The sequence below is a fragment of the Chelonoidis abingdonii genome, chromosome 20 (assembly GCF_003597395.2).
Source record: "Chelonoidis abingdonii isolate Lonesome George chromosome 20, CheloAbing_2.0, whole genome shotgun sequence".
Taxonomy (NCBI): domain Eukaryota; kingdom Metazoa; phylum Chordata; order Testudines; family Testudinidae; genus Chelonoidis; species Chelonoidis abingdonii.
The window spans coordinates 2130917-2158427 of NC_133788.1; the positions used below are offsets into that span (position 1 = coordinate 2130917).

The 27511-nt window shown below is 49.4% G+C and overlaps 1 protein-coding gene across 1 annotated transcript in view; it reads left to right on the plus strand.

The window, feature by feature from the left end:
- TSPOAP1 (TSPO associated protein 1) overlaps positions 1 to 27511 on the plus strand; it is a 181227-nt gene that overhangs the window by 101488 nt on the left and 52228 nt on the right. Inside the window, exons 12-15 of the mRNA XM_075059526.1 lie at positions 4409 to 4601; positions 14398 to 14633; positions 22485 to 22594; positions 23527 to 23636. Coding sequence (XP_074915627.1) covers positions 4409 to 4601; positions 14398 to 14633; positions 22485 to 22594; positions 23527 to 23636 — 649 coding nt within the window. The remainder of the gene's footprint in view (positions 1 to 4408; positions 4602 to 14397; positions 14634 to 22484; positions 22595 to 23526; positions 23637 to 27511) is intronic.

Genomic DNA, 27511 nt, shown 5'->3' on the forward strand with positions numbered 1-27511 from the left:
CTCTTGGGTCCAGGCACAGCTCTCCCTACCTGAGTGCTGTAACTGTATAGACATAAGATTTAAGTATAGATCACGCCCTAGACGAAATGGGAAATTGGTGGGATAACTTACGATTACAGATAAGGGGTTAGCTAATGGGTGGAATCAGCAGTCTTTGTGCATGGAGGAGCAGGGAAAGGCAGAGGTATGAATAGTTAGCGGTCTTTGGTTTGTTAGAATCTAAAAACTTCTGTAAGGTGGGCAGAGCATCAGATCACCTGGCTCAGTGCAAAGCTGGCTAGCTTTCGTTTGTTAGTCTTAACAGTGTTAAATAGCCTAGGGGTGGTCTCTCATACTTACTATATTAAGTGTGAAAGCTATTGATCTAGTGATGTGAGGCAAGTAACGGAATGGACTCAAGTGCTGCAGACGGTTAATTCCTCTAAAGTAAAATGCAGACATTGTCAGGAGTTCATAGAATTATAGGGTGGGAAGGGACCTTGAGAGGTCATCTAGTTCAGTCCTCTGCACTCAAGGCAGGGCTAAGTATTATCTAGACCATCCCTGAAAGGTGTTTGTCCAACCTGCTCTTAAAAATCCCCAATGATGGAAATTCCACTGCCTCCCTAGGCAACTTATTCCAGTGCTTAATCACTCTGACAGGAAGTTTTTCCTAATGTCCAACCTAAGCCATCCTTGCAGCAATTTAAGCTCATTACTTCTTGTCCTATCCTCAGAGGTTAAGAAGAACAACTTTCGCCCCTCCTCCTTGTAACAACCTTTTATGGACTTGAAAACTGTTATCATGTCCCCCCTCAGTCTACTCTTTTCCAGACTAAACAAACCCAGTTTTTTCAATCTTCCCTCATACGTCATATTTTCTAGACCTTTATTCATTTTTATTGCTCTTCTCTGGACTTTCTCCAGTTTGTCCACATCTTTCCTGAAATGTGGCACCCAGAACTGGACACAATACTCTAGTTGAGGCCTAATCAACGTGAAGTAGAGTGGAAGAATTACTTCTTGTGTCTTGCTTACAATACTCCTGCTAATACATCCCAGAATGATGTTTGCTTTTTTTGCAATAGTGTTACACTGTTGACTCATATTTAGCTTGTGATCCACTATGACCCCCGATCCCTTTCCGCAGTGCTCCTTCCTAGGCAGTCATTTCCCATTTTGTATGTGTGCAACAGATTGGTCCTTCCTAAGTGGAGTACTTTGCATTTGTCCTTATTGAATTTCATCCTATTTACTTCAGACCATTTCTCTAGTTTGTCCAGATCATTTTGAATTTTAATCCTATCCTCCAGAGCATTTGTAACTCCTCCCAGCTTGGTATCATCTACAAACTTTAAAAGTACCCTCTATGCCATTATATAAATCCTTGATGAAGATGTTGAACAGAACCAGACGCAGAACCGATCCCTACAGGACTCCACTCGTTATACCCTTCCAGCATGACTGTGAACCACTGATGACTACTCTCTGGGAACGATTTTCCAACCAGTTATGCACCCATCTTATAGTAGCTCCATCTAGGTTGTATTTCTCTAGTTTGTTTATGAGAAGGTCATGCGAGATAGTATCAAAAGCCTTACTAAAGTCAAGATATACTACATCTACCACTTCCTCGCCTATCCACAAGGCTTGTTACCCTATCAAAGAAAGCTATTTGGTTGGCTTGACATGATTTGTTCTTGACAAATCCACGCTGACTGTTACTTATCACCTTATTATCTTCTAGGTATTTGCAAACTGATTGCTTAATTATTTCCTTCATTATCTTTCTGGGTATAGAAGTTAAGCTGACTGGACTGTAATTCCCTGGGTTATCCTTATTTTCCTTTTTATAGATGGGCACTACATTTGCCCTTTTCCAGTCTTCTGGAATGTCTTCTGTCTGCCATGATTTTTCAAAGATAATTGCTAATGGGCTCAGATATTTCCTCAGTCAGCTCCTTGAGTGTGCTAGGATGCATTTCATCAGGACCTGCTGATTTGAAGACATCTAATTTGTCTAAGCAATGTTTGACTTGTGCTTCCCCTGTTTTAGACTCTGATCCTTCCTCATTGTCACTGGCATTCACGATGTTAGATGTCCAGTGAGTTTTAGATCATTGAAGATCTCCTGGTTAAGCCAAGGCGGTCTCTTATCATACTTCCTATCTTTCCTACACAGTGGGATAGTTTGCTCTTGTGCCCTTAATAATGTCTCTCTGAAAAACTGCCAACTGTCTTCAATTGTTTTTCCTCTTAGACTTGCGTCCCATGGGATCCTCTCTGTCAGGTTCCAGAGTTTGCTCAAGTCTGCCTTCTTGAAATCCATTGTTCTTGTTTTGCTCTTTTCCCTCCTACCGTTCCTTAAAATCATGAATTCTATCATTTCATGATCACTTTCACCCAAGCTGCCTTCCACTTTCAAATTCTCAACCAGTTCCTCCCTATTTGTCAAAATCAAATCTAGAACAGCCTCCCCCCAAGTAGCTATCTCCATCTTCTGAAATGGTCTCCAGTGCATTCCAAGAATTTGTTGGATAATCTGTGCCCTGCTGTGTTATTTTCCCAACAGATGTCTGGGTAGTTGAAGTCTCCCATCTCCACCAAGTCCTGTGCTTTGGATGATTTTGTTAGTTATTAAGAAACTGAATGGAAAGGTCTTTTGCTCATCTAGAAAATGACAAGAGATTCAAATGAATCATTTTTAGAGTTGGTCAAAAATCAGAATTTCTTTTCTACAGAAAATTCCAGTAGTTTTCATTCCAAAGTGTGATGAAAGCTCAACATATCAAAAATGTTCACAGAGCGGAAAGCTTTGAAAAATGTTGATTCAAAATTTTTCATTTTGATGTTTCTGATTTAAACTAAATGTTCAGAGTGGAGACTGCAGTGCATCATGTGTAAGGCTATGTTTTAGTCGCAGACAGGTCGCGGGCGGTGAACAAAAACTCCTGGCCTGTCCATGACTTTTACTAAAAATACCTGTGACTAAAACTTGGGAGGGGTGGGGCTGTCTGGGGGCCCTGCGGGTGCTGGTGGAGGGCAGCGTGGGTGCTGGGGGGAGGGTGGTGCGTGGCCTGGGATCCTACTGGTGCTGGAGTGGGGGTGAGCCGTGTTGCTAGGCCCAGAACCCCCGCTGGTGCTGGGCGGGAAGGGTTTGGTGGGGCTGGCAGGCTCCCTACCTGGCTCCACTCCTCCTTCCCCACCCCAGCAGCAGAGTCAGGGTGTGGAAGGGGCAGGGGATTGGGACACGGGACGGGGTGAGGCGGGCTCTGGATGGCGCTTACCTCTGCACGCTGCCTCTGCCCAGAGCACTGGCTTTGCAGCTCCCATTGGCCGGGATCCCTGAGCCAGGCATACCAGCCGCTGCAGAGGTCACGGAACGTCATGGAATCTGTGACTTCCATGACCTCCATGACAAACTCGCAGCCTTCAGCCTTAATCATGCGAGACATAGTCAGGCTTTCATACGTTTTGTATGCTTGTTAGGAGTGGGGTTAAAAGGGATGTTAAAGGCCAGGTGGTTGTTGGTTCCTGGAAGCTGTGTGGGCTTGGGGCATTGAGAGAGTCGGGTGGGGGAGCTGCAGTAGGCTATGTTGGAGATGGGTTATGTGTATTTTTAAACCTGTTGGGACAAGAGCCCAGCTGTGGGGGGCAGGCACACTGGAAGGGGAGGCACTCTGGGGCCAGAAGCCAGAGGAGTGCAGGTGACCTTCAAGTGATCCTCGTAGCCCCCACATCTCCCTCTGGAGAGGCATCTCCTCTGCTTTCCTACTTCTGCTGCAATCCACAGTCCCCCAGGGAAAACAATTCCTGGAGATGGGTTGTGTGACATCAGTGGGGCATGTGCAGGTTCCTGGATAGTTCAGGGGCCTTGTTGCTCTGTTGCTCCCTGGAGTCTCTCACTCGTGTCTGAACTTGGCCCAGGAGGGGAATGTTAGGGCTCCTGCCCCAGTGGTTTGATGGGGAAGCTGCTGGAGGCCTCATGTCCCAGGGAGGCTCCCTAGATTAGCTAGATCTGGTGGAGTCCATTTTGGAGATATGACTTTGATGTGAAAAGCCTTCCCATCTCCCCGATCTCAGAGGGCCTTGTTTGACTCACTTCTAGCCCCTCCTACATGTTCTCCTGTATGGGTGTAAGCAGGGGAAATTGCAGGCCCAAAGCAGCTTTCCACTGATGGCTCATCTTGGGTTTAGAGTGGGACCAATCCTAAAGTTGCCTGTTGGGACTGGGATTTTCAAAGGGCCTATGGCCTGGGGGCTGCCACACCTACTGATCATCTCTGGGATTTGGACACCTCCATCCTTTCATCCTCTGAATATCCCAGCTCCCTTACATGGAAGGACACAGCAAAGGCCGCTGCTATTCAGAGCCTTGTCCCAATTCAGGCCTGTGTTTGTACCTCACTTTGCTTTGCTTCCCTGCCAGGCCCAGGTGAGAGATCTGGAGGATCAGTGCCGCAGCCACATCGAACAGTTCAGCCTCCTGTCTCAGGAACTCAAACGATTCCAGCTACAGACAGGGAAGACTGGCCCTCTGACCTCAACATTGGTGACTTCTGAGCTCCCGCTCATGCCCTGCTGTTCCATCCCTCGATCCCAGTGCCGCCAATGGGAGAAGGGTAACTGCTGCGTGAAGCTGAGGAGTGCTTTGTCTGTTGGCTTCCTTGAGTGCAAATAGAACCAATTAGAATCAATAATGGGAATAATTCTCTCATCTCTTTAGTTCCTTTTCAAACCCCACTAGCATATGTCTGAGACTCATTTAGAGCAACACATACTTAACACTTCAGTTGTTAGAGGGAAATATTCCACAGACGCTTTATATTTACAAAAGGAGTCTTTAATTCCTAGCCCCAAACTACTAAACATTTGCTTGGAATAATTTCCCAGATAATTAGGTCTATGCCCAGCAGTAAATGGTGTTAGTTGGGGAGGAGGGTACAATAGCTAACAATTGGGGAGGGAGGGATAGCTCAGTCATTTGAGTATTGGCCTGCTAAACAAGGGTTGTGAGTTCAGTCCTTGAGGGGGCCATTTGGGGATTTAGTTGGGGTTGGTCCTGCTTTGAGCAGGGGATTGGACTAAATGACCTCCTGAGGTCCCTTCCAACCCTGATATTCTATAAATGCAAATTTCAGCACAGCCTTAGCTCTGGAGCCACTAATGATGCCTCCATAATATTTATGTTTAAATGCAAGGTAACATGCAAGAGGATTGAGGGAGAGCATCTGGGCCCTTTGTAAGGATTGCAAGTGCAAGCCGTGATCAAATGCTGTCCTCATCCACTGAAAAAACTTACCAAGGGATGAGATGGCTTCTCCATCCCTTGGAGCTTTAAATTGAGCTTGGGTGCCTTTCTCAAGGCTACGCTCTAGTTCCACCAGCAGTTGTGGGCTCTCTGGGTGATACTTTCTGGCTGGAGTCATGCAGGAGGTCAAATTAGATGATCATAATCAGCCTTTCTGGCCTTGAAAATCTGTGAATTTTTGCACTTTAGGCAATCATCAAAGCAATTTCCTCCACTGTGCATCTTGTGGACTCTCTCTGTAAGGGATGAAATTCACCCTAGTACAGAGGATCTTCACAATACTTGTGTACCACGTAAATCACACTTAAGGCATCATCAATTAGAGCTGGGCAAAAAGTCTTCTTTGGTTGCTGGCAATCTGAAAAAAATTGAAGAAAAGCCTTATTTTGGGTCAAAAGAAAAATGAACTTCTTCAGAGTTTGTAGTGAATTGAAAAAGTCCAAGAACATTTTGAGTCAGGTCTAACAAAATGTTTTGTTTGCTCTGATTTGAAAGATTTTGTTTCATTTTCACCATTTCACTGAGAGTGAGTGAGAAGGTGATGGTGCCCTTTGCAAGTCTTAGCCTGGAATGTTTCAGCATTACTGAAACATTTCAATTTTTCGATGGGGTGGAAATGGTTTAGCAAACTCTGCACAAAATCACAGCTGGTTTAGGGTTGACTGAAACAGCATTTTTCTGCGAATAAACTATTTGCCAAAAATGTGCCCAGCTTTACTTAGAATAGGTCCTTGTGTTGCCCCGTGCGTAGGGGCAAATTCATCCTGATGCTGCTGAGTTCCCTTGCAAACCAACAGAAGACAATAACACTATCCTGGTGTCATTGATAATTTTGCTTGCGTTACTGGTGCAAAGAAAACTAGCTTGGCTCCCAGAGCCCAGGGTAAGTTTGTGGGATTGGTGGCTAAAAACGGACTCTTTTTACTTGAAGACCCTGAAAGCAGTTTTCTGGAGTCACTGAGAAATAATAACATGGGACTCTCCAGCATCATTCCACAGTCAGTGTGAAGTTGGAGGCAAAGACCTCAGGAGTCAAGAAATGCCAACTAGCAAGTTGCCAAAAAACCTTAGCTCTGCCCCTGTGGCAGATGTGGTGGTGTTATACAGTTAATAACGTGGTCACGTACCTTTTTATCATGAGTTTTTCTACAAACTTAGATACTAAATCTCATCAGCATTTTCCAAATTGATATTTCAATAAAAACCATAATAGTTTGCAAGCATTTTCACAAAAATCACCCCTTAAAGCTGTTTGAAAATGTTTGAAGTTCAGAATTTTGTTTAAGGGATTGATTTCTGTGTGAAAATTTTCCCAAACATTTTCCTATTTGTCAACCAGACTTATTAGATATGTATGTGCAACATCTTCTATGCTGTACATCAGGGGTGGGCAAACTTTTTGGCCCAAGGGCCACATCTGGGTATGGAAATTGAATGGTGGGCCGTGAATGCTCATGAAATTGGGGGTTGGGGTGCAGGAGGGGGTGTGGGTTCTGGCTGGGCATGCAGGCTCTGAGGTGGGGCTGGGGATGAGGGGCTTGGATGCAGGAGGGGGTTCCAGGCTCGGGCTTAGGGATTTGGAGTGCGGGAGGGGGCTCAGGGCTGAGGCAGGGGGTTGGGGTGCAGGAGGGGGTGTGGGTTCTGGCTGGGCATGCAGGCTCTGAGGTGGGGCTGGGGATGAGGGGCTTGGATGCAGGAGGGGGTTCCAGGCTCGGGCTTAGGGATTTGGAGTGCGGGAGGGGGCTCAGGGCTGAGGCAGGGGGTTGGGGTGCAGGAGGGTGTGAGGGCTCCAGCTGGGTGTGTGGACTCTGGGATGAGGGTGGAGATGAGGGGTTTAGGGTGTAAGAGAGTGCTCCTGGCTGAGACCGAGGGGTTTGGAGGGCGGGAGGGGGATCAGGGCTGAGGCAGGGGCTTGGGGCACAGGAGGGTTTTGGAGTGCAGCTCCCGGGAGCAGCGGCATGTCTCTCTTTCCGCCCTCCTCGCTACTACGCAGAGGCACGGCCAGGCAGCCCTGCCCCGTCCACAGGCTCCACCCCTGCAGCTCCCACTGCCTGCAGTTCCCGGCCAGTGGGAGCTGTGGGGGCAGCACTTGGTGCAGGGGCAGTGTGCAGAGCCCCCTGGCTGCCCCTACACATAAGAGCCGGAAGGGGACATGCTGATGTTTCTGGGAGCTGTGCAGAGCTGCAGCATGCATGCATGGAGCGGCCCCTGACGCTGCTCCCTGGCTAGGGCGTGGGAGCAGGGCAAGCCCCAGACCCTGTTTTCTGGCTAGAGCTCGAGGGCTGGATTAAAATGGCTGGTGGGCTGGATGTGGCCCACGGGCGGTAGTTTGCCCACCCCTGCTGTACACTGATTTATGTAGGCCAGACAGAGTCCCTAGAGCAGTGGTTCTCCCCCTGTTTACCATTGTGGGCCACATATGCCGCTCTCCATGTGTTATGTGGGTCGCATCCACACAATATATATTCTTCTTTGAGTGCTTGCTCATGTCGATTCTAATTAGGTGTGCGTGTGCCACGTGCACACTTGTCAGAAGGTTTTCCCTCTAGCATCACCCATCATTTTGGCTAAGGAGTCCCCTGGGGTGGCGCTTTCATGGCAGTGAATATAGGTCCCTGCCAACCCGCCACTTCTTCAGTTCCGTCCTACTGCCAGTGACGGTGGTTGGAACCGTGGTCGCTTGCCTTAGCAAGTGCTCCCCCTAGTGTTTCTATTTAGCTCTGGAAATAGTTATTCTTGAGTAAGTTAGTTTAGTTGGTTTGTTTTCTAGGAGTGGAAGTCCTTCTCCCACCCTAATTTGTCTCCCTTTTGGGGTTCGGGGCATGCCTCGATCCCAAGGGTTTAACCCTGCGGAACCTGCCTCAAGCCCATGCCAATGGGCGACCCCCACAGCTCTTGTCTCGAGTGTCTGGGGGAGGTGCACCAAACAGAACAGTGCAAGATTTGTAAAGGGTTCCGCCTGAGGACTAAGAAAGAACAGGACTTCAGGCTGAAATAGATCCTGATGGAAGCAGCTCTTCGTCCCCAACTGGCTCCATGCCAACAGGATCCAGCACCAAGCACCTATGTGCAGAGCAGTCCGGCCTCTATGTGAGAAACGGTGTTGAGGAAGGATTCCGGCCATAGAGATCCTCGGCACCGCCATTCCCTGGTGCTGAAGCTTGTAGAGGCAGCATGGCATTGTTCGCACTCTCCGGTGCCGCGTAAGCGGCACAAGAAGATGGTCAGGTTGCTCGTCCACACCAAGAGCAGCCGGGTTGGACAGTTCAGGGGCACCCGGTGCTGACATCACAGAGCCGGCACCGTCGACTTTGATCCCGCAAGAGGGTCTGTCGAGTCCGGTGCTGTTGGACTCTCCTGATTGAGAGTGCCAGGTGGATGAGCTAGAGCTCCCTTCTGCCCCAGACACTTTTGAGGCGGTGAGGGACTTGATTGCCAGGATGGCTCCGCTGCTCCCCGTCAACTTGGATAGACCTCCGTCGCTGCAGTGCACGGCACCATCCAGAGGCAAGTTGGCAATGATGAGGGACTGCTCACCATCTCCGTGGCATCGCTCCCCATGGCACTGCTCCCCACAGCACCAGTCTCCAGCACTGTCCCCGTGGCACTTGTCCCCCAGCACCGGTCCTCGGTATCATCATCGCGGCACCAGTCCCTGACACTGCCACCGCAGCACTGCTCTCCGGTACCGTCCCCACAGCACCGCTCTCTGGTACGTTCTGCTCAGTGACACTGTAGTCTTCGTGCTCAAGATCCCAAACATTGGACTCCGAGGTGGAGTCCTATTACTCAGTTGGACCGCCGCAGACATAGGCAGGACGTGAGGCTAGTGCCATGGTAAGTGCAGTGTCAAAGGCCTGTGCAGTGGCCATTTTGGACCCGGTAGGCCCATGGCATGCACTCCAGGGGTTCTCTCACTGTGGTGTTGGGAGCCTGGGTGCCTCCACCAGACATAGACCATACCACCCCTTGGGGCTCCAAAACAGTGTCGGGACACAGCATGGAGCTGTGTCCAGATCGTGGGCCCACCACAGTTCTGAGCCTGCGGTCAGTGATGAGGAACATGCACCGAGTGGAATGAGTCCAGAGGGCGAGGAGGGCCCGGTGCCTCCTCTGGCCTCATCATCGTCCTCGCTGGATGAAGTCGTGGCGGGGTCTTCCTCCTCTGGGCCACTTCTCATTGACCGTAGAGCACACCAGGACTGCATAGGGTGGCTGAAAATATGGGGCTTGAGACTGAGGAGGCAGTTGAATTGGAGGACATGATGGGTCCTAACCTCGGAGGGGCTGTCTAGGGTGGCTTTACCCCTCATGAAGACTATTCAGGCCACTACAAAAACTCTCTGGCAAACCGCTGCCTCCATTCCCCCTTCAATGAAGGGGGTGGAGAGGAAGTATTTCATCCCCTCTAAGGGATATGAGTACTTATTTACTGACCCGCAGCCCTGCTCACTTGTTGGGGCTGCAGTGAATGAGAGAGAGGCAAGGGCCGACCCCAAAGTCTAAAGACTTAAAAAAGCTGGACCTCTTCGGACGGAAGGTTTACTCGACCAGAGGGCTCCAGCTTAGGGTTGCTAACCAACAGGCAGTCCTGAGTAGATCTCATTTCAACTCATAGAACTCCATGTTGAAATTTAAGGAGTTGGTCCCATCTTAATCCAGGGCAGAGTTTGCGGCCATAGTGGACGAGAGCAAGGCAGTGACACAGACCTCTTTACAGGTCTCACTGGACGCTGCAGACTCAGCCATGCGAACCTTGTCCTCGAACATAGCCATGAGGAGGAGTTCATGGGTCGAAGCGTCCGGCCTTCCTTCTAAAGTTCAACAGACAATTCAGGACCTGCCTTTTGATGGCAGGGGTCTTTTTGCGGAGCAAAGAGACTCCAGGCTTCACAGCCTAAAGGATTCGCAGGCTACATTAAATTTGTTGGGCCTGCATACCCCTGCTACCCAGCGAAAACATTTTAAACCTCAGCCGCTGCAGCGCTTCTGCCCTCCCCGGCCCAGGCAGGACTTCTTAAGGAAACGGAGTAGGAATGGCAGGTGTAAGCCTCCCCATCCTCTACCCAGCCAAGGCCAGGGCTTGGCAAGGCAGGCATCGGGCTCTCTAAACAGGCCTTTTGAAGGTGCGCCTGGGGGCGACGCACAAGTCTATTCACTGGATCCTTATCCCTGTTTCCTGAATCATCTGTCTCACTTTTACCATGCTTGGTCCCAGATAACTTCAGACTGCTGGGTCTTTTGCATGGTAGAAGTAGGATATTTTCTCCAGTTCTGCTCCTCTCCTCCCTCCCATCCCTCTTCAGGGACCCTTCTCATGAGCATCTCCTCATGCAGGAGGTCCAAATGGTCCTCGTTGCGGGAGCAGTGGAGGAGGTTCCTCAGGAGGGACAAGGGGCAAGTGGTTCTATCTATTCCCATTATTTCCTAATCCCCAAAGCCAAAAGGGGCCTCAGACCCATCCTCGATCTGCGAGTCCTCAATAAATTCATGAAGAAGTTGAGCTTCCTCCTGGTCTCTCTAAATGCAATCATTCTGTCTCTGGATCCAGGAGACTGGTATGCTGCCCTCAACCCCAAGGACGTGTACTTCCACATAGCTATAATTCCAGCTCAGGTTTGTGGTCAACCACAACCATTACCAATTTACGGTCCTCCTCTTTGGTCTGTCAGCGGCCCCTTGAGTGTTTACTAAATACATGGCAGTCATTGCTGCCTTCCTATGACCGAGGCAGGTGCAAATATTCCCATACCTCAATGACTGGCTGCTCAGGGACTGCTCCAGGGAGCAAGTGGAGGGTCAGGTCAGCCTGGTAAGATACACCTTTGACAGGTTGGGTCTCCTTCTCAACGAGCGCAAATCAACTCTATCTGCTCCGCAGAGAATAACATTTATTGGAGCAGTGTTGGACTCAGGTCAGGCCAGGGCCAGGGCATCCCTGCTGGAATCTTGGTTTCAGACAATGATAGACATCATAGAAAACTTCAAGCGGTACCCCACCACCACAGCAAGGAACTGCTTGAAATTCTTCAGCCACATAGCAGCACATACATATGTGGCATACATGCGAGACTGAGGCTCAAGCTGACACCAGCCAGGCCTGGAGAAATCTATCGGCTAGGGCTCAACAATCTGGACAAGGTGGTCACTCTCCCAGTGGCAGTTCTTAAGTCTTTCCACTGGTGGCTCAACCCACCGATGGTATGTGCAGGAGTCCTCTTCCCAAAGCCCTAGCTCTCCCTGTCCTTGGTGACAGATGCGCAGCATTGGGATGGGGTGCTCACCTGGGAGACCTTCAGACCCAAGGTCTCTGGTCACAAGAAGAGCTCTCACTCCATATCAACGTCAAGGAATGCCAAGGCCTCCTGGCATGCCAGACCTTCCAGGCCCACTTGCAAGGGAAATGCACGAAGATGACAACACAACTGCAATGTTTTATATAAACAAGCAGGGTGGAGCTCATTCTTCTCCCCTATGTTGGGAAGCCTTCAAGCTTTGGGACTTCTGCATAGCCCACTCCATTCACTTGGGAGCATTCTACCTCCCAGGTTTCCAGAACGAATTGGCAGACTAGCTCAGCAAATCCTTCCACAAGCACAAGTGGTCCAGCTGCCTGGACATGGTGTACAACATTTTCCAAAGGTGCAGGTTTCCCAAATTGACCTGGTCACCATGGAGAGCAATAGAAAAAGTCCCCAGTTCTGTTCCTTCCGGAATCACAGTCTGGGCTCCCTCACGGATGTGTTCCTCCTCCCTGGACAGACCATCTGTTGTGCATGTTCCCGTAGTTTCACTCATCCACAAGGTTATGCTCAAGATCTGCAGGGACAAGACTACAGTCATACTGGTAGCACCAGCCTGGCCTTGCCAGCACTGGTATACCATGCTCCTGGAGCTGTCGGTGGACGCTCTGGTCTCGTTGCCCTTGCTTCTGGATCTGATCACCCAAGGCCACAGTGGTCGTCTTCATCCCAGTCGAGTCTTGTCACCTCACCACTTGGAAGCTTCAGGCTAAATCCAATGGAGCCGATGTGCTCGAAGCCCATTAGGGAGCTTCTGCTGGGCAGCAGGAAACCCTCCACCAGGGCTACCTACCAGGCCAAGTGGAAAATGGTTGCAATCTGATGTTCTCAGGGTTGTGCTCTCCCAATGCAGGCGCCTGTGCCACTCATCTTAGACTATCTGTTACACTTAAAACAGCAGGCCTCTTGCTTTCATCTCTCCAGGTCCACTTAGCAGGCATTTCAGCTTTCCACCTGGGAGCGGCCAGCTGTTCAGTCTTTGCCAACCCGATGGTCAGTTGCTTCCTGAAAGGTCTAGACAGACTATACCCGCAGGTTAAGCAACCAGTCCTGGTGTGGGACCTTAACATGGTCCTTTCCAGGCTAATGGGGCCCCTGTTTGAACTCCTAGCAACTTGTTCATTGCTCTTCCTATCACTGAAGGTGGCTTTCCTAGTCGCCATTATGTCAGCAAGGAAAGTCTCTGAGCTTAAAGCCCTAACCTCCAATCCTCCTTATACCGTTTTTTATAAGGACAAGGTACAACTTAGGCCTCATCCAGCCTTTCTTCCAAAGGTTGTCTCCCAATTCCATGCTAATCAGGACATTTTTCTACCGGTCTTTTACCCTAAGCCTCATGCGGATGGCTGGAAACAAAGACTACGCTCCTTGGACGTTCGGAGAGCTCTGGCTTTTTACATTGAACGCATAAAGCCATTCTGTAAGTCGAACCAGTTGTTTGTGGCAGTTGAGGATAGAATGTTGTCACAGAGAATTTCATTGTGGATCATGTCCTGTATCCAGGCATGCTGTGTTCTAGAACAAGTTCCGGCCCCTGCACTAACGGCTCATTCAACTAGAGCGAAGGCCTCCTCGACAGGATTCCTGGCCCAGGTCCCGATCCAGGAGATCTGCAGGGCAGCGACACGATCCTTGCTTCACACTTTCACCTCTCATTATGCCATTACCAGCATGCCAGGGATGATGCTCCATTCAGCAGAGCAGTGCTTCAATCAGCGATTCCACGAGCTCCAACCCCACCTCCTAGTTAGGACTTGGGAGTCAGCTAATTGAAAGCGACATGAGCAAGCACTTGAAGAAGACAAAATGGTTACTCATTTTCTTGTAACTGTTGTTCTTCGAGATGTGTTGCTTATGTCCATTCTAAGACCCACCGGCCTTCCCCTCTGTCGGAGTAGCTGGCAAGAAGGAATTGAACAGGCGGCATGTCGGCAGGGACCTAGATACACTGCCACGAAGGCGCCACTCCAGGGGGCTCCAGAGCCGACCTGACAGGTGCTGCTAGGGGAAAAACCTTCTGACGACTGTGCATGTGGGCACGTACACACCTAATTGGAATGGACGTAAGCAACACATCTCGAAGAACAACAGTTATGAGAAGGTTAGTAACCGTTTTTACTACCTGTATGGCCCTGAGGATGTCATATGAGCTACAGCGGTGTTGTGATTGGGCTGCAAGTGGGCCATGGGCCATGGGTTGAGAACCACTGCCATAGAGAGACAAGGTGGGTGAGGTAATATCTTTTATTGGACCACCTTCTGCTGGTGAGAGAGATGAGCTTTCAAGCTACACAGAGCTCTTCTTCAGTCTGAGACAGTGTCACAAGGTGGAACAGATTGTTTAGCGTAAGTAGTCAGCTCATGTTCGAAGGAACCATTCAAGGTGAAGTGGCCTGTTAACATCCTGGCGTGTAAGTTAATTCACAATGGGGCTGGTGCAGACAAGCCCACAGGTTCAACAAGCCCTAATGAGCTCCCTAATAGTTCCCCTATCTCCTGTGCAGAGTGGACCTCAGTGAAGCAGAGGATTTGGCCCACAGCAGCATGCAGGGCTGAGTGTTGCATGTCAAGCACCTGATCCTCCCTCCCTTATATCAGTTCCATCCGGTAACTTCAATGTAACTGCTGTTGGTGTGAGTGCAAGGAGAATCAGGGCTGAACATGTTTCCACAGCTCAAAGCTAAACCCCTGGGTAGATCCCTGCAATAGAGTGTGTCTGCACTGCAAGCACCCTGGTGCTCACAGCACCTCTTGTTCTGCTCTGCTGCTGCTGCTTGGAGTAACAAATGGAATGTTTGGTTTCAGATCCAGATGCCCCTGCACATCCTGCTCTTCAGTGCACTAAGAAGATTCATGATGAAGGGAGTAAAGAGCTGGAATCATTACCTCAGATCCCTGATCCCATGTCCAGTGTCATCAAAATTCCAGTCTCAGGTGCTGTTGCCACATCTCAGAAGCAAGTCAAGAGACTGGAGTCCCAGTCAAGCTCTTCGAAATCAGAATCCATGCAGAATAGTCCCAAGTCCTGCCCCACTCCAGAGGTCAGTGCTGTTTCTGGTGTCCCTTGTCATTACCCAGCGGGGGATAAGCACACGTTGGGATCAATGCATTTACTAGCTCTGCTTTCTCCGCTTGCAGCTACCTCTTAAACCTGTGTCTGGGAACTAGAGAATCCTGTGGAAAAATAATAGAAAACTTGCAGAAAACTGTTGAAGGGATTTGCTCCCTCTTCACTTGGCAACATCCTGTGACGGCCATTTGTACAGATCATTGCAGTCTGAGAGGAATGGAGACAACCTGAGAAAAGCCCTGGGAAATGTATAGCAAGTTTCCTGAGTGTTTTCAATTTGTGTTTAGTTCTGGATAGTCTCTGTTGTGACTTCACAGCCCTGGGTTGCCACACAATATCTGAGTACTGCAGTTTGTAGTAGTGGTTTAGCAGCATGAAGGCATGTGCCCATGCCCTGCTGTCCTTGGCATAGAGCCAAGAGGGGCACGTACTGGTGCAAACGTTGCTGTTAGACTTATTAGCAGCTGTTGGTGCAGGAGATCATGAAGGGCTGCTGAGCTGGTGACGGCAGATGCGGACAGGTTATATTGACTTTGCTTTCCCCTCCCTCTCAGATCTCAGAGATGTGATGGCAGCTGCTCCCTCTGCCCAGTAGGTCTCGTGTATGGATTCCTGTGGGGCTCAGTCCTGTCCCCTCCCTTATTTAATGTTCCCATTAGATCACTAGGGGAGTTCATGAAAATCTAGGTCTGGTAAGAGAGTGTCTCTTTCTTCTTCTGATGCTATGTCCACTCTCCGATGTACTCTCTTAGCCTAGCAGAGTAGGTTCAGGGCTGAGAGCCAGGAGAGCCTGAGTCCTAGGCACCCTTCCTGCTGACTATCTCTCTTAGTCCTTTGAACTTCACAACGTTCCTACAAGGTGAACAAATATCATTGTACTGACAGGGTGCCTGAGTCACAAACAGATCATCTGATGTACCCAAAGTCATAGCTAGGATTGGAACCCAGATTCCCCGAGCATGAACTGTATCTCAGTTTCGAGGTGATTGCACCTGACTTTCCCCCTCCATGGTCCCCAGAGGGCACTCACTTAAGGTTTCTGGCTCTCAGCCGCCACCTCTCTTGGGAGGTCCTTGCTGACCAGGATTTTAAGGCTGCACAGCTCCCTGCCTTACACTGTTATCTCCAGCAAGCCAGTCCATCTAACAGCTAGTGCCCGGGGCATTGCTTTCTCTCCGAGGGCTGGGAACAGTGTATTGGCAGCAGTTACAAATGAACACCCAGGTCTTCGTCAAGTAGTGTCCCTATGGGTGCTCCACTCTAGGTGTCAAGTATCAGAGGGGTAGCCGTGTTAGTCTGGATCTGTAAAAAGCAACAGAGTCCTGTGGCACCTTATAGACTAACAGATGTACTGGAGCATGAGCTTTCGTGGGCGAATACCCACTTTGTCAGATGTTCCACTCTAGGTGTATCTGTGCCCCTGTACCTCCAATCAGAGATTTTTGGTAGCAGTGTCCACTGAGCCTGCACATGCACTGTCCCTCCCTCGTGGTGTGCCTCAATAAAAATAAAATAATTGGAGATATGCCAATCTCCTAGAACTGGAAGGGACCTTGAAAGGTCATTGAGTCCAGCCCCCTGCCTTCACTAGCAGGGCCAAGTACTGATTTTTGCCCCAATGCTATCTAGCACTGCTTCGGTGAACCCTCCCACCCCAGTTCCTTCTCAGCTGCCTTTGGCCTCAAAAGGAGCAAGCAGTCAGCCCTTCCTCATCTGCATCATTAGCATAAATAGTAGTTGTTTGGGTTTTTTTTTTCTCCTTAATAGTTAGGTTTTATTTTTTACTCTGTTGGGATTAAAGGGAAAAAAAGAAAAAGAACTTTAGTTTACGTTTCCTGCCCTGTCTGAGGGGATTGCCCCCTATCCCCCGGGCGTTTAGAGGACTAACGACTTGTCTGCACTGGCAAGTTTTTTTGATGAAACTCATGTTGCCAAGAAAAAATCAGTAAAAGCAAAGTCGCCAAAGCATGTCTACATTTGCTCCCTCTGTCGACAGATCGTGTCCACATTCAGGGCACCTTTGTTGACAGCGAGAGCAATGGACTGTGGATATGTATCCCACAGTGCCTGGTGACACCATCCGTCGCTAGGTGTTGTGGGAATGTGGAAACGGAGCGCGGCGCATCCTGGGATGTGCAAAGTGTACCGTCATGCACTGCTTTGTGTCCCACCCCATCAAAGGTCTCTGGCTTCCTTTTGCGCCGTTTTTCCAACTCTCATTCTTTTGTAGTGTGCGCCAGCACCTGCAGTCAGAGAGGATGGATCTCACACTTCTCTCCTATGCGCTGTTAGCTATCGTGAGGACATCATGCATGGCAGCACAGTTACTCACGAAGCTAGCAGGGGATGAATCGCCAGCACCCGAGTGTGATATGGATGGCAGCAACTTATCAGTGCTTTGTGCATTCACAGAGCAGCTGCCTATGGTAGAGTGTCGCTTTTGGGCTAGGGAAACAAGCACTGATTGGTGGGATCACATTGTCATGCAGGTGTGGGATGACGACCAGTGGATACAGAACTTTAGGATGCGTAAAGCAACCTTCATGGAGCTATGTGCTGAGCTGGCCCCTGACCTGCTTCGCAAGGACACCAGATTGAGAGTTGCCCTTCCAGTAGAGAAGCATGTTGCAATTGCTGTGTGGAAGCTGGCGAATCCATACTGCTACTGGTCAGTCACAAATCAATTTGGAGTAGGAAAGTCCACAGTTGGGGCTGTATTACTCCAAGTGTGCAGGGCAATAAATCCCATTCTGCTGCATAGGACCATGACTCTGGGAAATGTGCATGACATAGTGGATGACTTTGCAGAGATGGGTTTCCCTAAGTGTGTTGGGGCCATTGATGGCACACACATTCCAATTTTAGCACCAGACCACCTTGCCTCTGAATACATCAACAGGAAGGGATACTTCTCCATGGTGTTGCAGGCACTTGTGGATCACCGGGGACATTTCATGGACATCAATGCAGGCTGGTGCATGACGCACGCATCTTTAGGAACATCGGCCTGTACAGAAAACTGCAGGCGGGACTTCCGTTCCAGACCACAAGATCACAGTGGGGGATGTTGAAATGCCCATTGTGATCCTTGGAGACCCCGCTTACCCCTTACAGCCCTGGCTCATGAAATCTTACACTGTGCACCTGCACATCAGCAGGGAGCAGATGCCGCATGGTCACCGACTGTGCCTTTGGCCGTTTGAAAGCTCGCTGGAGGTGTCTTAATGGCAGGCTAGACCTTACAGAGGATAATATTCCCGTCGTCATAGCCGCGTGCTGCACTTTGCATAATCTGTGTGAATCTAAGGGTGAAATGTTTGCTGAGGTGTGGAACACTGAGGCAGAGCGCTTGGCTGCACAGTTTGAACAGCCAGATGCAGGGCTGTCAGAGGAGCCCGGAGGGCTGCTATTAACATCAGAGAGGCTTTGAGGAACCACTTGGACAATGAGGGGCACTAACACATGTCGGCTTCGGAATTGCTTCCCTGTTGCATCCATGTACAATTTTGGGGCCCAAGATCCATGAAACACAATGCTTTAGAAGCCTGTTCCTGAGAGTGAATTAATTGCTATACGCCAGGGCTTCTCAAACAGTGTCGCCTGTGTAGGGAAAGCCCCTGGCGGGCTGAGTCCGTGTGTTTACCTGCCCCATCTGCAGGTCCAGCTGATCATGGCTCTCACTGGCTGCAGATCGCTGCTCTGGGCCAATGGGAACTGCTGGAAGTGGCATGGACCGAGGGACGTACTGGCTGCCACTTCCAGCAGCTCCCGTTGGCCCAGAGCAGCGATCCACGGCCAGTGAGAGCCGCGATCAGCTGGATCTGTGGACGGGGCAGGTAAACACACTGTCCCATCCCGCCAGGGGCTTTCCCTGCACAAGCGGCGACCACTGTTTGAGAAACCCTGCTATACGCTTTTGTAGAACATAGAATAAAAATGCTGTACTATTAAATACCTTAGCCTTTATTTATTGTTAAAAAGTGTAAAACCTCACAAGTGTGTGTAGCTCCAACTATCATTGTGCAAGCTGTGAGAGGGGGTGGAGTGATGGGGAAACTCTAGAGTGCTGTGAAGAATGTGTAAGCATAGAGGGGGTTGGGGTTGGCAAAGAATCGTGAATCTGCTGCAGTGGCGCTCGAATACGGATTTGCTCAATCTGCAGCTGTATCAATGACTTGCACATCTCTGCCTGGTCCTCTATAACTTTTACCATCCGCTCTGTCGCTTGCCTAGCAAAAGCAGCATTCTCTTTTCTCTCCTGCCTTTCGGCTTCCCAGCACTCTTTCCATTCCCTGGTCTGTCTGTCATCACGCTGTATAACCTTGTGGAACATGCCTTCTTTGCTGTGCCTAGGTTTTTTTCCTTATCTGCCGCAGCTGGTCCGTGGGGGTGTGTGAAGTGTTCTTCAAGGTCTGTGCTGAACCGAAGAGGGATTGTTACATTCCAGCAAACAACTGAAACATTTTAGTAAAAAGGGCATTTTGCTAGTAGAAATAACTTTCTCTCTGAGACTCTAGGCAGACACACAGCTCCGCTATCACCCCAATCATGGTGAGTTTCCGGAGTGTGGGGAAGGAGTTGTGTGTACGGACAGAAAGGTCACCGCTTGCAGGGCAGCTTTGCAGGGAACTCATTCTAAAATTATCCCACACTTTTTCACAGATGGCCAACCTGCTGGCTGACATCTCGTTGCTGAGGGTGACCAGAGAAACCAAGGCTCAGCTGCTGAATGCTTGGGGCTTTCACCCTAGTCTGTATGCAGCTCAGCTATGTTCCGCTTTGGTCCCAGTTCCAGTGGTTGCTAAATGGCAGGGGACAGCTTCCTACAATGGGGGAACTAACAAGGCTGCAATCCCTTGGAATCTGCGGCAGAGGATTAACACGTACCTCTTGGAAACTTTCCAGAGCCTCTCTCTGGCGGATTCCCTGCAGGTCTCGATGTCCATCGACACCCTGCTTGGCTGTGCAGATTAGCTACACAGGGCAATGTCCAGCTCACAGAAAACACTACCTGCCTCCCACTTTTCCATTCCTTACACAAGTCACAGCAACTTATCTGGTGTTTCATCTGCTTCCTGCTCCCTGTTGAGCACTTCTGGAGTGGAGAAAACTTCCTGGCTGCCTGCCCCACTGGGCGACCCCACTGAGAGCACCACATCCTCTTCTAGAATCATAGAATATCAGGGTTGGAAGGGCCCTCAGGAGATCATCGGCTTCGTCAAGCCTGATATTAAAAACCTCCTAAGGAAGGAGATTGCACCACCTCCCTAGGTAACCCATTCCAGTGCTTCACCACCTTCCTAGTGAAAAAGATTTTCCTAATATCGAACCTAAACCTCCCCCACTGCAACTTGAGACCATTGCTCCTTGTTCTGTCATCTACCACTGAGAACAGTCTAGATCCATCCTCTTTTTGGAACCCCCTTTCAGGTAGTTGAAAGCAGCTATCAAATCCCCCCCGATTCTTCTCTTCTGCAGACTAAACAATCCCAGTTCCCTCAGCCTCTTCTCATATGTCTTGTGCTCCAGCCCCCTAATCATTTTTGTTGCCCTCTGTTGGACTCTTTCCAATTTTTCCACAGCCTTCTTGTAGTGTGGGGCCCAAAACTGGACACAGTACTCCAGTGTATTCACCAATGCCAAATAGAGGGGAATGATCACATCCCTCGATCTGCTGGCAATGCCTCTACTTATAGCTCTAGTTCAACTTCTTCATCCACAATTTCAGCCTCCAATTTACCCCCTCCTTCAGCTGCATGTGAAGTATCCACGGGGCAATCCGCAATGGAGATGGGGTCACCACCAAGGATAGCATTCAGCTCCTTATAGAAGCAGCAGGTCTTAGGTGCACTGCCAGAGCAATGGTTTGCTTCCCATGCCTTCCAATATGTCTGCCTTGTCTCCTTGATCTTTACTCTGCACTGCTGCGTGTCCCTGTTTTCGCACAAGCCTCAAGAAATTTGCTCATGTGTGTCCCAATTCCTACAGGTCACTTGCAGCTGTGACTGAAGACTCCTCTCCCCATGTGCTTATCAGATCCGACAACTCAGCAGTGGTCCAAGTGGGCGCACGTTTGGTGCTATAGGCAGCTGTGCTCACCTGGGAAGCTCCTTTGGGAAGTCAGCAAGCAGGAAATGAGATTTAAAATTCCCAGGGCTTGCAAAGGTGAGGGGTGGGTTGGCTTCAGGGCAGCGGAGTTCAAACCGCTGACCAGGGCATGGGAATTGTGGGATACTTTCCTGGAGGCCAATAAAATTTAAAAAAACCCATGGTGTCTGCAATGGCCTTTTGTCAACTGTAAAGGGAAGGGAAGTTTTTTGTCGCCAAATCTAGGCGTTTTTTCCCCCGAAAAAAGTGACCTTGCAGTATGTATGCTACTGCTGTTTTGTTGCCAAAAGCCAGGTGTAGGCACAGGAGTTCTTTATGGGTAAGGAAGACCTAAAGACTATGATGCTGGGTGTGGGATAAACACCTTGACAGACAGAAGAAATGGAGATTGGGCAAGGGTAGAGATCTCTCCCCACCACTCCTCACTGCTTCCAGGAGGCCATCGGAGGTAGACCAGGCAGGACCTTCCCCACTTGCAACATCCAGGAGATTCTCAAGAGGGGAGAAGAAAAGAGAAAGCTCCTTCACCCTTCCAGCAGGCAGGGGACTGCACAGGTATAAAAGGCTGAGAGTGGGCCAGTCTGTATTCCACCTCGGTTCCATGGCCTGCCAGGGATATATATTAGTTGGCAGGTTCTTCATGGAGCCGTGAGCATGGACGTGTACTTAGCGCGGCTCACCCCCTCCCTGACACCTGCCCTTTCTGCGGCATGAGGGAGACCCTGGTATACATCTACCTCAAATGTGCCAGGTTGCAGCCCCTTTTCTGGCACCTCCAGAACCTTCTCTTCAGGTTCTGGCTGCCCCTTTCCCTGCACTTCCTGATCTACACACATCCCGTCTATGGCCTCACAAAGTTGTGAGACCTCCTCATCAAACACCTCCTGGCACTGGCAAAGGTGGCTGTCCACCATACCAGGAGGAGAATGCTGGATGGGGAGGTTCTCTGTGACTGTGGGGTCTGTTTCTGCTCCTCCCTTCTATCAGCATCTGGGCAGAGTTTCTCTGGGCTGCATCCAAGGGCTCCCTGGATGCCTTTAAGGAGCAGTGGGCGCTGTTTGGGGTTCTCTGCTCCGCATCCCTCGCTGGCTCCCTGGTTTTGACCATATGACCTCACTTCCATCCCTGTTTTTCATTATTTGTCCCCTGAACTCATCTGGGCTCTGGTTTTAGTAGCTCCTCCCCTTTGGTTGGGGGTGGAGCCTTTAGATGTGGGCAGACATGAGATGCTCAATAGGAGAAGACAATGGCAAAACTCCTATACACTTAAATAGGGCCAGGATTTCACCCTTAATATACAAAGATGGCTACAAAAGATAGAGCAGGATCCAGGGGTGGCACTTTCCCAGCTGCTAGGGATGACAGAGGTTTCAGGCTTCTTACCAGGAACTTGCCCCCGACCTCTCGAGGTCCTCTATCACCTCTTCCTTCATATCTACCTTGGACTGTGGATTTAGTCCCCTGACTACTAGGTATATTTTTATGTCCTGGAGCCAAGAATGTGCATCTGTTACCAATTCTAGCTCCCCAGAGCAGTTCCTACAGATAGTTTAACCATTCTATGCTTTTGTGTGTAGTATAGTACTGGTGTCATCAGACTGGACACACCAGCTCAGAAATAAGATTTCTGTTGCTGCACTGCTGTTGTGAGCTTTGTGCCACTGTTCCTTTATGCAGAGCTGTAGCCTCTCTCCTTATTTTTGTGTTTCTTTAGGTGGACACTGCAAGTGAAATGGAAGAACTGGATGTTGATAGCATCTCTTTGATTCCAGAGTCAGAGAGCCAAGGCCCTGCAAAACTCCAAGTCTTCCTAGCTCGTTACAGGTACTGAACTATACACAAGGGCCTTTGTGTAAAGGGAAGGAAGAATTGGGGGGATTTTTGGCTCTAGGGTTGATCTGTGGATCAGGCTATCCCATAATGGTCCACTCTGGGTTTTTTTGCTCCTTTTTATGAGCATCTAGCACTATCCACTGTTGGAGACAAGATATTGGAGTAGATGGAGCGTGCCTCTGATACGGTTTGGGAATACCTATAGTGCTAAGGATCTATACAAACAAAAGTAATGGTTACAAACTCACAAGTTGTATAACCTGTAGGACCGGCTGAAAATTTCACTTTGAAACTGTTTTGTTTATGAAAATTGGGATTTTGGTTATGCATATTTTTTTGTGAAAGTGCCTTCTTTCTGGGAAAAATGTCACATTTTCATCAAAAACCCATAAGCCTAAAAGCTGAAAAGTGTGTAGCTGGAAAACTAAAATTTCCAGTTTTTGACCAAAAATATTCTGGTTTTGGCTGAAGTTTCAGTTTCAATTTTTTTCAGCAAAAATTCAAAATTTTCCATGGAATAAACCACCATTTTCTGATCAGCTCTGATAATGATTGTGAAACATTAATTCTGACACCCAAGGCAGTTATGGGCAAGCATGTATATACGTTTACTGTTAAGGATATGCAAGTACAGTTTTAAAGACACAAAATACTCTTAGTTCCAAATGGCCTGGGACAATTACTTGTTCAGCATGAATGGATCCAGTGTGTACCATGGGATCTGAGGCCCGGGCCAGGAGGTAGCCAATGGACTCAAAAAGTTTGGGTCCAAGGATCCAGGAAGCAGCTATGCTTTGGTCTTCCTCGGAAGCACTAGCTATGCCCAGAGGCAGGATACCAGCCTCAGTGGACCAGCGAGCTGATCTAGTGTGACCAGTGCAAGTTGCTGTACAAAGTACATTTGATTGTTTCATGTGTTTCAGCTATAATCCTTTCAATGGTCCTAATGAGAACCCGGAGTCAGAGCTCCCACTGACTGCTGGAGAGTATATTTACATCTATGGGGACGTGGACGAGGATGGCTTCTTTGAAGGTGGGTTTGATGGAACGAGACGTGGCTGAACCTGGCATCATGAAAGAACAGAGAGGAACTTAATGATTTTTACAGTTACAAGGAAACAAAAGATCATAAGGTCAAAGTGGGGAGCAGCATAAGTGAGTGCAGCTCTCGTGACGTAATGGGGAATGCATTTCCTTACACCAGGGTTGAATTAAGACCGGAGGGTGACATCCTGGCCTCATTGAAGTTAATTGGAGTTTTGCCATTAGCTTCATTGGAGCCTGGACTTCACCGAAAGTGCTTTACCCGAACTCTTTCTGACTCCTTAGCTGTAGGCATCACACTTTTCTCTCAAAGAGTTGACAGCTGGTAATGCCATGATGCAGCCACTGGTGCCAAGGGTTTAAGACGTTGCCTTGCACTTATCCTGGGCCAGTAGCTCCCAATACACTCGTTACAGCCCTGGGGTGTTGCACGACATAGCCCCACCCCAGTGGTGTCTGGCATTCTCGATGCACTCAGGAACAGAGCTTCGCTCTAGGGGCTGAATCAAAGCATTCAGAAAAAGCAGGTTGGATTTGAACCACAGCAACATTAATTTTTTTTATTGAATTGAAAATTCAAAAAAAAAAAAAGTTTTGAATTGAGTTGACTAGAAATTGTTTTTCATGTTTTGGATTCATTTCAAATCAACCAAAACATTTTCAGTCGACTCAAAACAAAATTTATTTCCATTTTCAAGTGTTCTTCATCCTTATTTGTGTGTGTTTTATCAGGGTTCTGAGAGCTCCCTCTTCTAGATCAGACCAAAGAGTGATGCTAACACTGATGATTGTTTTCAGAGAAGCAGCCATGTTAGTCTGTATCCGTAAAAAGAACAGGAGTACTTGTGGCACGTTAGAGACTAAGAAATTTATTTGAGCATAAGCTTTTATGGGGTACAGCCCACTTAATTGGATGCATGTAGTGGAAAATACAGAAAGAAGACACACACACACACACACACACACACACACACACACCACAACACCCCCCCCCCCCCATGAAACAATGGGTGTTACCATTGTGAGCCATGATTGTGGCTCCTACTAGAGCTCTCCATGTCAATATGTTGGTGTTTACATTTGCCCTTTGTTTTAGACAGATTTATATCCTCAGTATATTCATGCAAGCCAATTTGAATGATTTTTTCAATGTTAAGGGAATAAGCGATTCAGTTGTCGAGTGCTGACTCACGTCCATTCCACTGTAGGTGTGCATGCGCCACGTGCCCCATCGCTGGAAAGTTTTTCCCCCAGTGGTATCCATCGAGTCAGCTCTTGTGCCCCATGGATCAGCACCTTCATGGTGTGGTATATAGGAACCTGCCACCCTGCTGCCCCCTCGGTTCCTCTGGGGTGCTCTCCTCAGTAAATTTTTGTTCTGTAAATAGATTGTAAATAGTTAGAATTAGAATGAGTTAGCACGTAGTCAAGTACCCTAGTGTCAATAGAAGTGCTTCCCACCCTGCGGGGCTAGCCCAACTTGGGCTCCTGGGGTATGCCTCGATCTCAGGGTTTCAAACAGTGTGCGGGGTGCTGCAAACCGATGCCCGTGAATGATCTGCATGATAGTTGTCTAAAGTGCCTGGGAGAGGCCCACGTGCAAAATCAGTGCCAGATCTGTAAGAACTTTTAAGCCGAGGACAAAAAAGGAGAGGGACAATAGACTTAGATTCCTCCTCATGGAGGTAACACTTCGTCCCTCCTCAGACCCACAGGTGGAATCGGCAGCGAATATGTTGGTATTGGTCAGAAGTGCCCTGGCCTCCCTGAGAGAGGTACGGTGACCCTGCATCCCCGGTGCCAATGAAAGACTCTGCTCCCCAGTACCGCCATGGTTCTCTGGTATGCAAGAAGTCAGCGCCAACTCCGGCCTCCCGGCACCGCTCCCCATTGCCAGTGCTGAAAAAGAGACAGAAGAAGTTGGACCAGGGGCACTCTCTGACCCCAGGACATAAGGCCACAGAAAGAGTGCGACCTGTGGCGGGTCACTCTGAGGTGCCTACGGACCATGCAGCACCACTGACTCTGGCCATGGGAAGGGGACCACTGAGTTTGATACTGGTGGACTCCCTGCCTAGAGAGAGCCATCAATGGGATACAGCGTTGGCTTTACAATTGACACTGGAGGCTTTTGAGGCAGCCAGGATCCTCCTTGCTCTCCCAGTGCCACCATCCCCCTCAGGTTGTGGACTGTTGATGACAGCTCCAGCCCCACGGGATGCTTCAGCATCAAAGCAGGTGCCAATAGAGGGCAAGCCAGCAATGATGGCGTGGCACCACCATCCATTGAGCTCTCCCTCACTGCACTGCTCTCCATCATGGCACCAATCCCCATGGCAGCATCACACCACCGTGATCACCCAGGAGTGGGTCCTTGGGCTCTGAACTGGAGGCAGACTCGTACACCTCCCGGAGGAGCAGGTACCAAGCTGACCATAGACACCCAGCAGCTATGGCACAAGGACACGTACTGATAGCGTGGTCATCGACACAATGGCAAATGCCAATCTGGTATCCTTAGGTGATCCATCTGTTCCAAGGTTTCCACTCCAGATGCTCTTGACACCATTGGAGGTGAGAGTGCCTCTGCCTTCCCCATCTGAAAGGGGTTTGATTCCTCATGCTGAGGTTGGCACTGGGACACAGGGCAACCGAGGAGGTACAAGGCCCGGTTCTGGTACAAGCTTCATTGTCCTTCTCCCCAGATGAGGCAGTGGCAGGGATGACCATGGTGCCCACGCAAGGTGACTGTAGGGCTCATCAAGAGCGTCTGCATTGTGTCACCCAGAACTTGGGAATACAGGCTGAGGAAATCTCTGAGTCAGCCCATGCCCTGATAGACATACTTGTGCCCTTGGGTCTGTCAAGGGTGGCCCTGCCTTTAAATGATGCCATCTTGCAGCCTGTAAAGATTCTGTGGCAGACTCCTGCTTTCCTCCACCCCACAGCTAAGTGGATGGAAAGGAAATATTTTGTGCCCCCCATGGGATATGAGGATCTGTTTACTCACCCTCCACCGGACTCACTGGTTGTCCTGGCAGCTAATGAAAGGGAGAAACGGGCAATAAGGGCCATTGTCCAAGGCAAAAGAGGCCAAGAAACTGGACTTACTGGGCAGGAAGGTATACTCAAGGCGGGGCTTCCAGCTGAGAATAGCCAATCATCAAGCCCTCTTGGGCCACTATGATTTTAATGTGTGGTCGGCCATGACAAAATTTAAGGAACTGTTACCTTTGGAGTCCAGGACTAGCTTTGACCACCTTGGGCACGGCAGACTTGGCAGCCTGATTCATGGCCTCAGCAGTGGTCATGAGGAGGAGCTCCTGGCTTCAGTCCTCAGGACTATCCTATGAAGTCCAACAGATTATTCAGTACCTACCCGGAACTCCCTTTTCTTGGAGCAGACTGATGCTAAGCTCCATAGTCTAAAGGACTCAAGGGCTACTTTAAAAACCCCAGCCCCGGCTCGGAAACGCTATGCACCCAAGCCTATGGGCCATTGCTATCCTCCACAGCATCCTCAGTAGAGGCAAGATTATAGCCACAGGAGGAATTAAAACTACCGGAGGAGGCCTTCACCTCCCAATCCAGGACATCTAAAGAATATGACCTGGCTGCTGATCCACAAGTTTACCTCACACTACGCCATCACTCAGCAGGCTAGAGATGATGCAGCCTTTGGTCAAGCGGTGCTAGTCTGCTTGTCAGTGAAACTCTGATCCCAACACCTGACCAATTGCTTGCGAATCACACTTTGGGTTTTAGTGAGGAATTGGGAAATGCTATGAGGTAGTTAACAGCTCCCAGGCGCTCTTGGACCGTGAATGGCCCTTCCCATGATGCTTCCATCTTATGGGCCTGTTG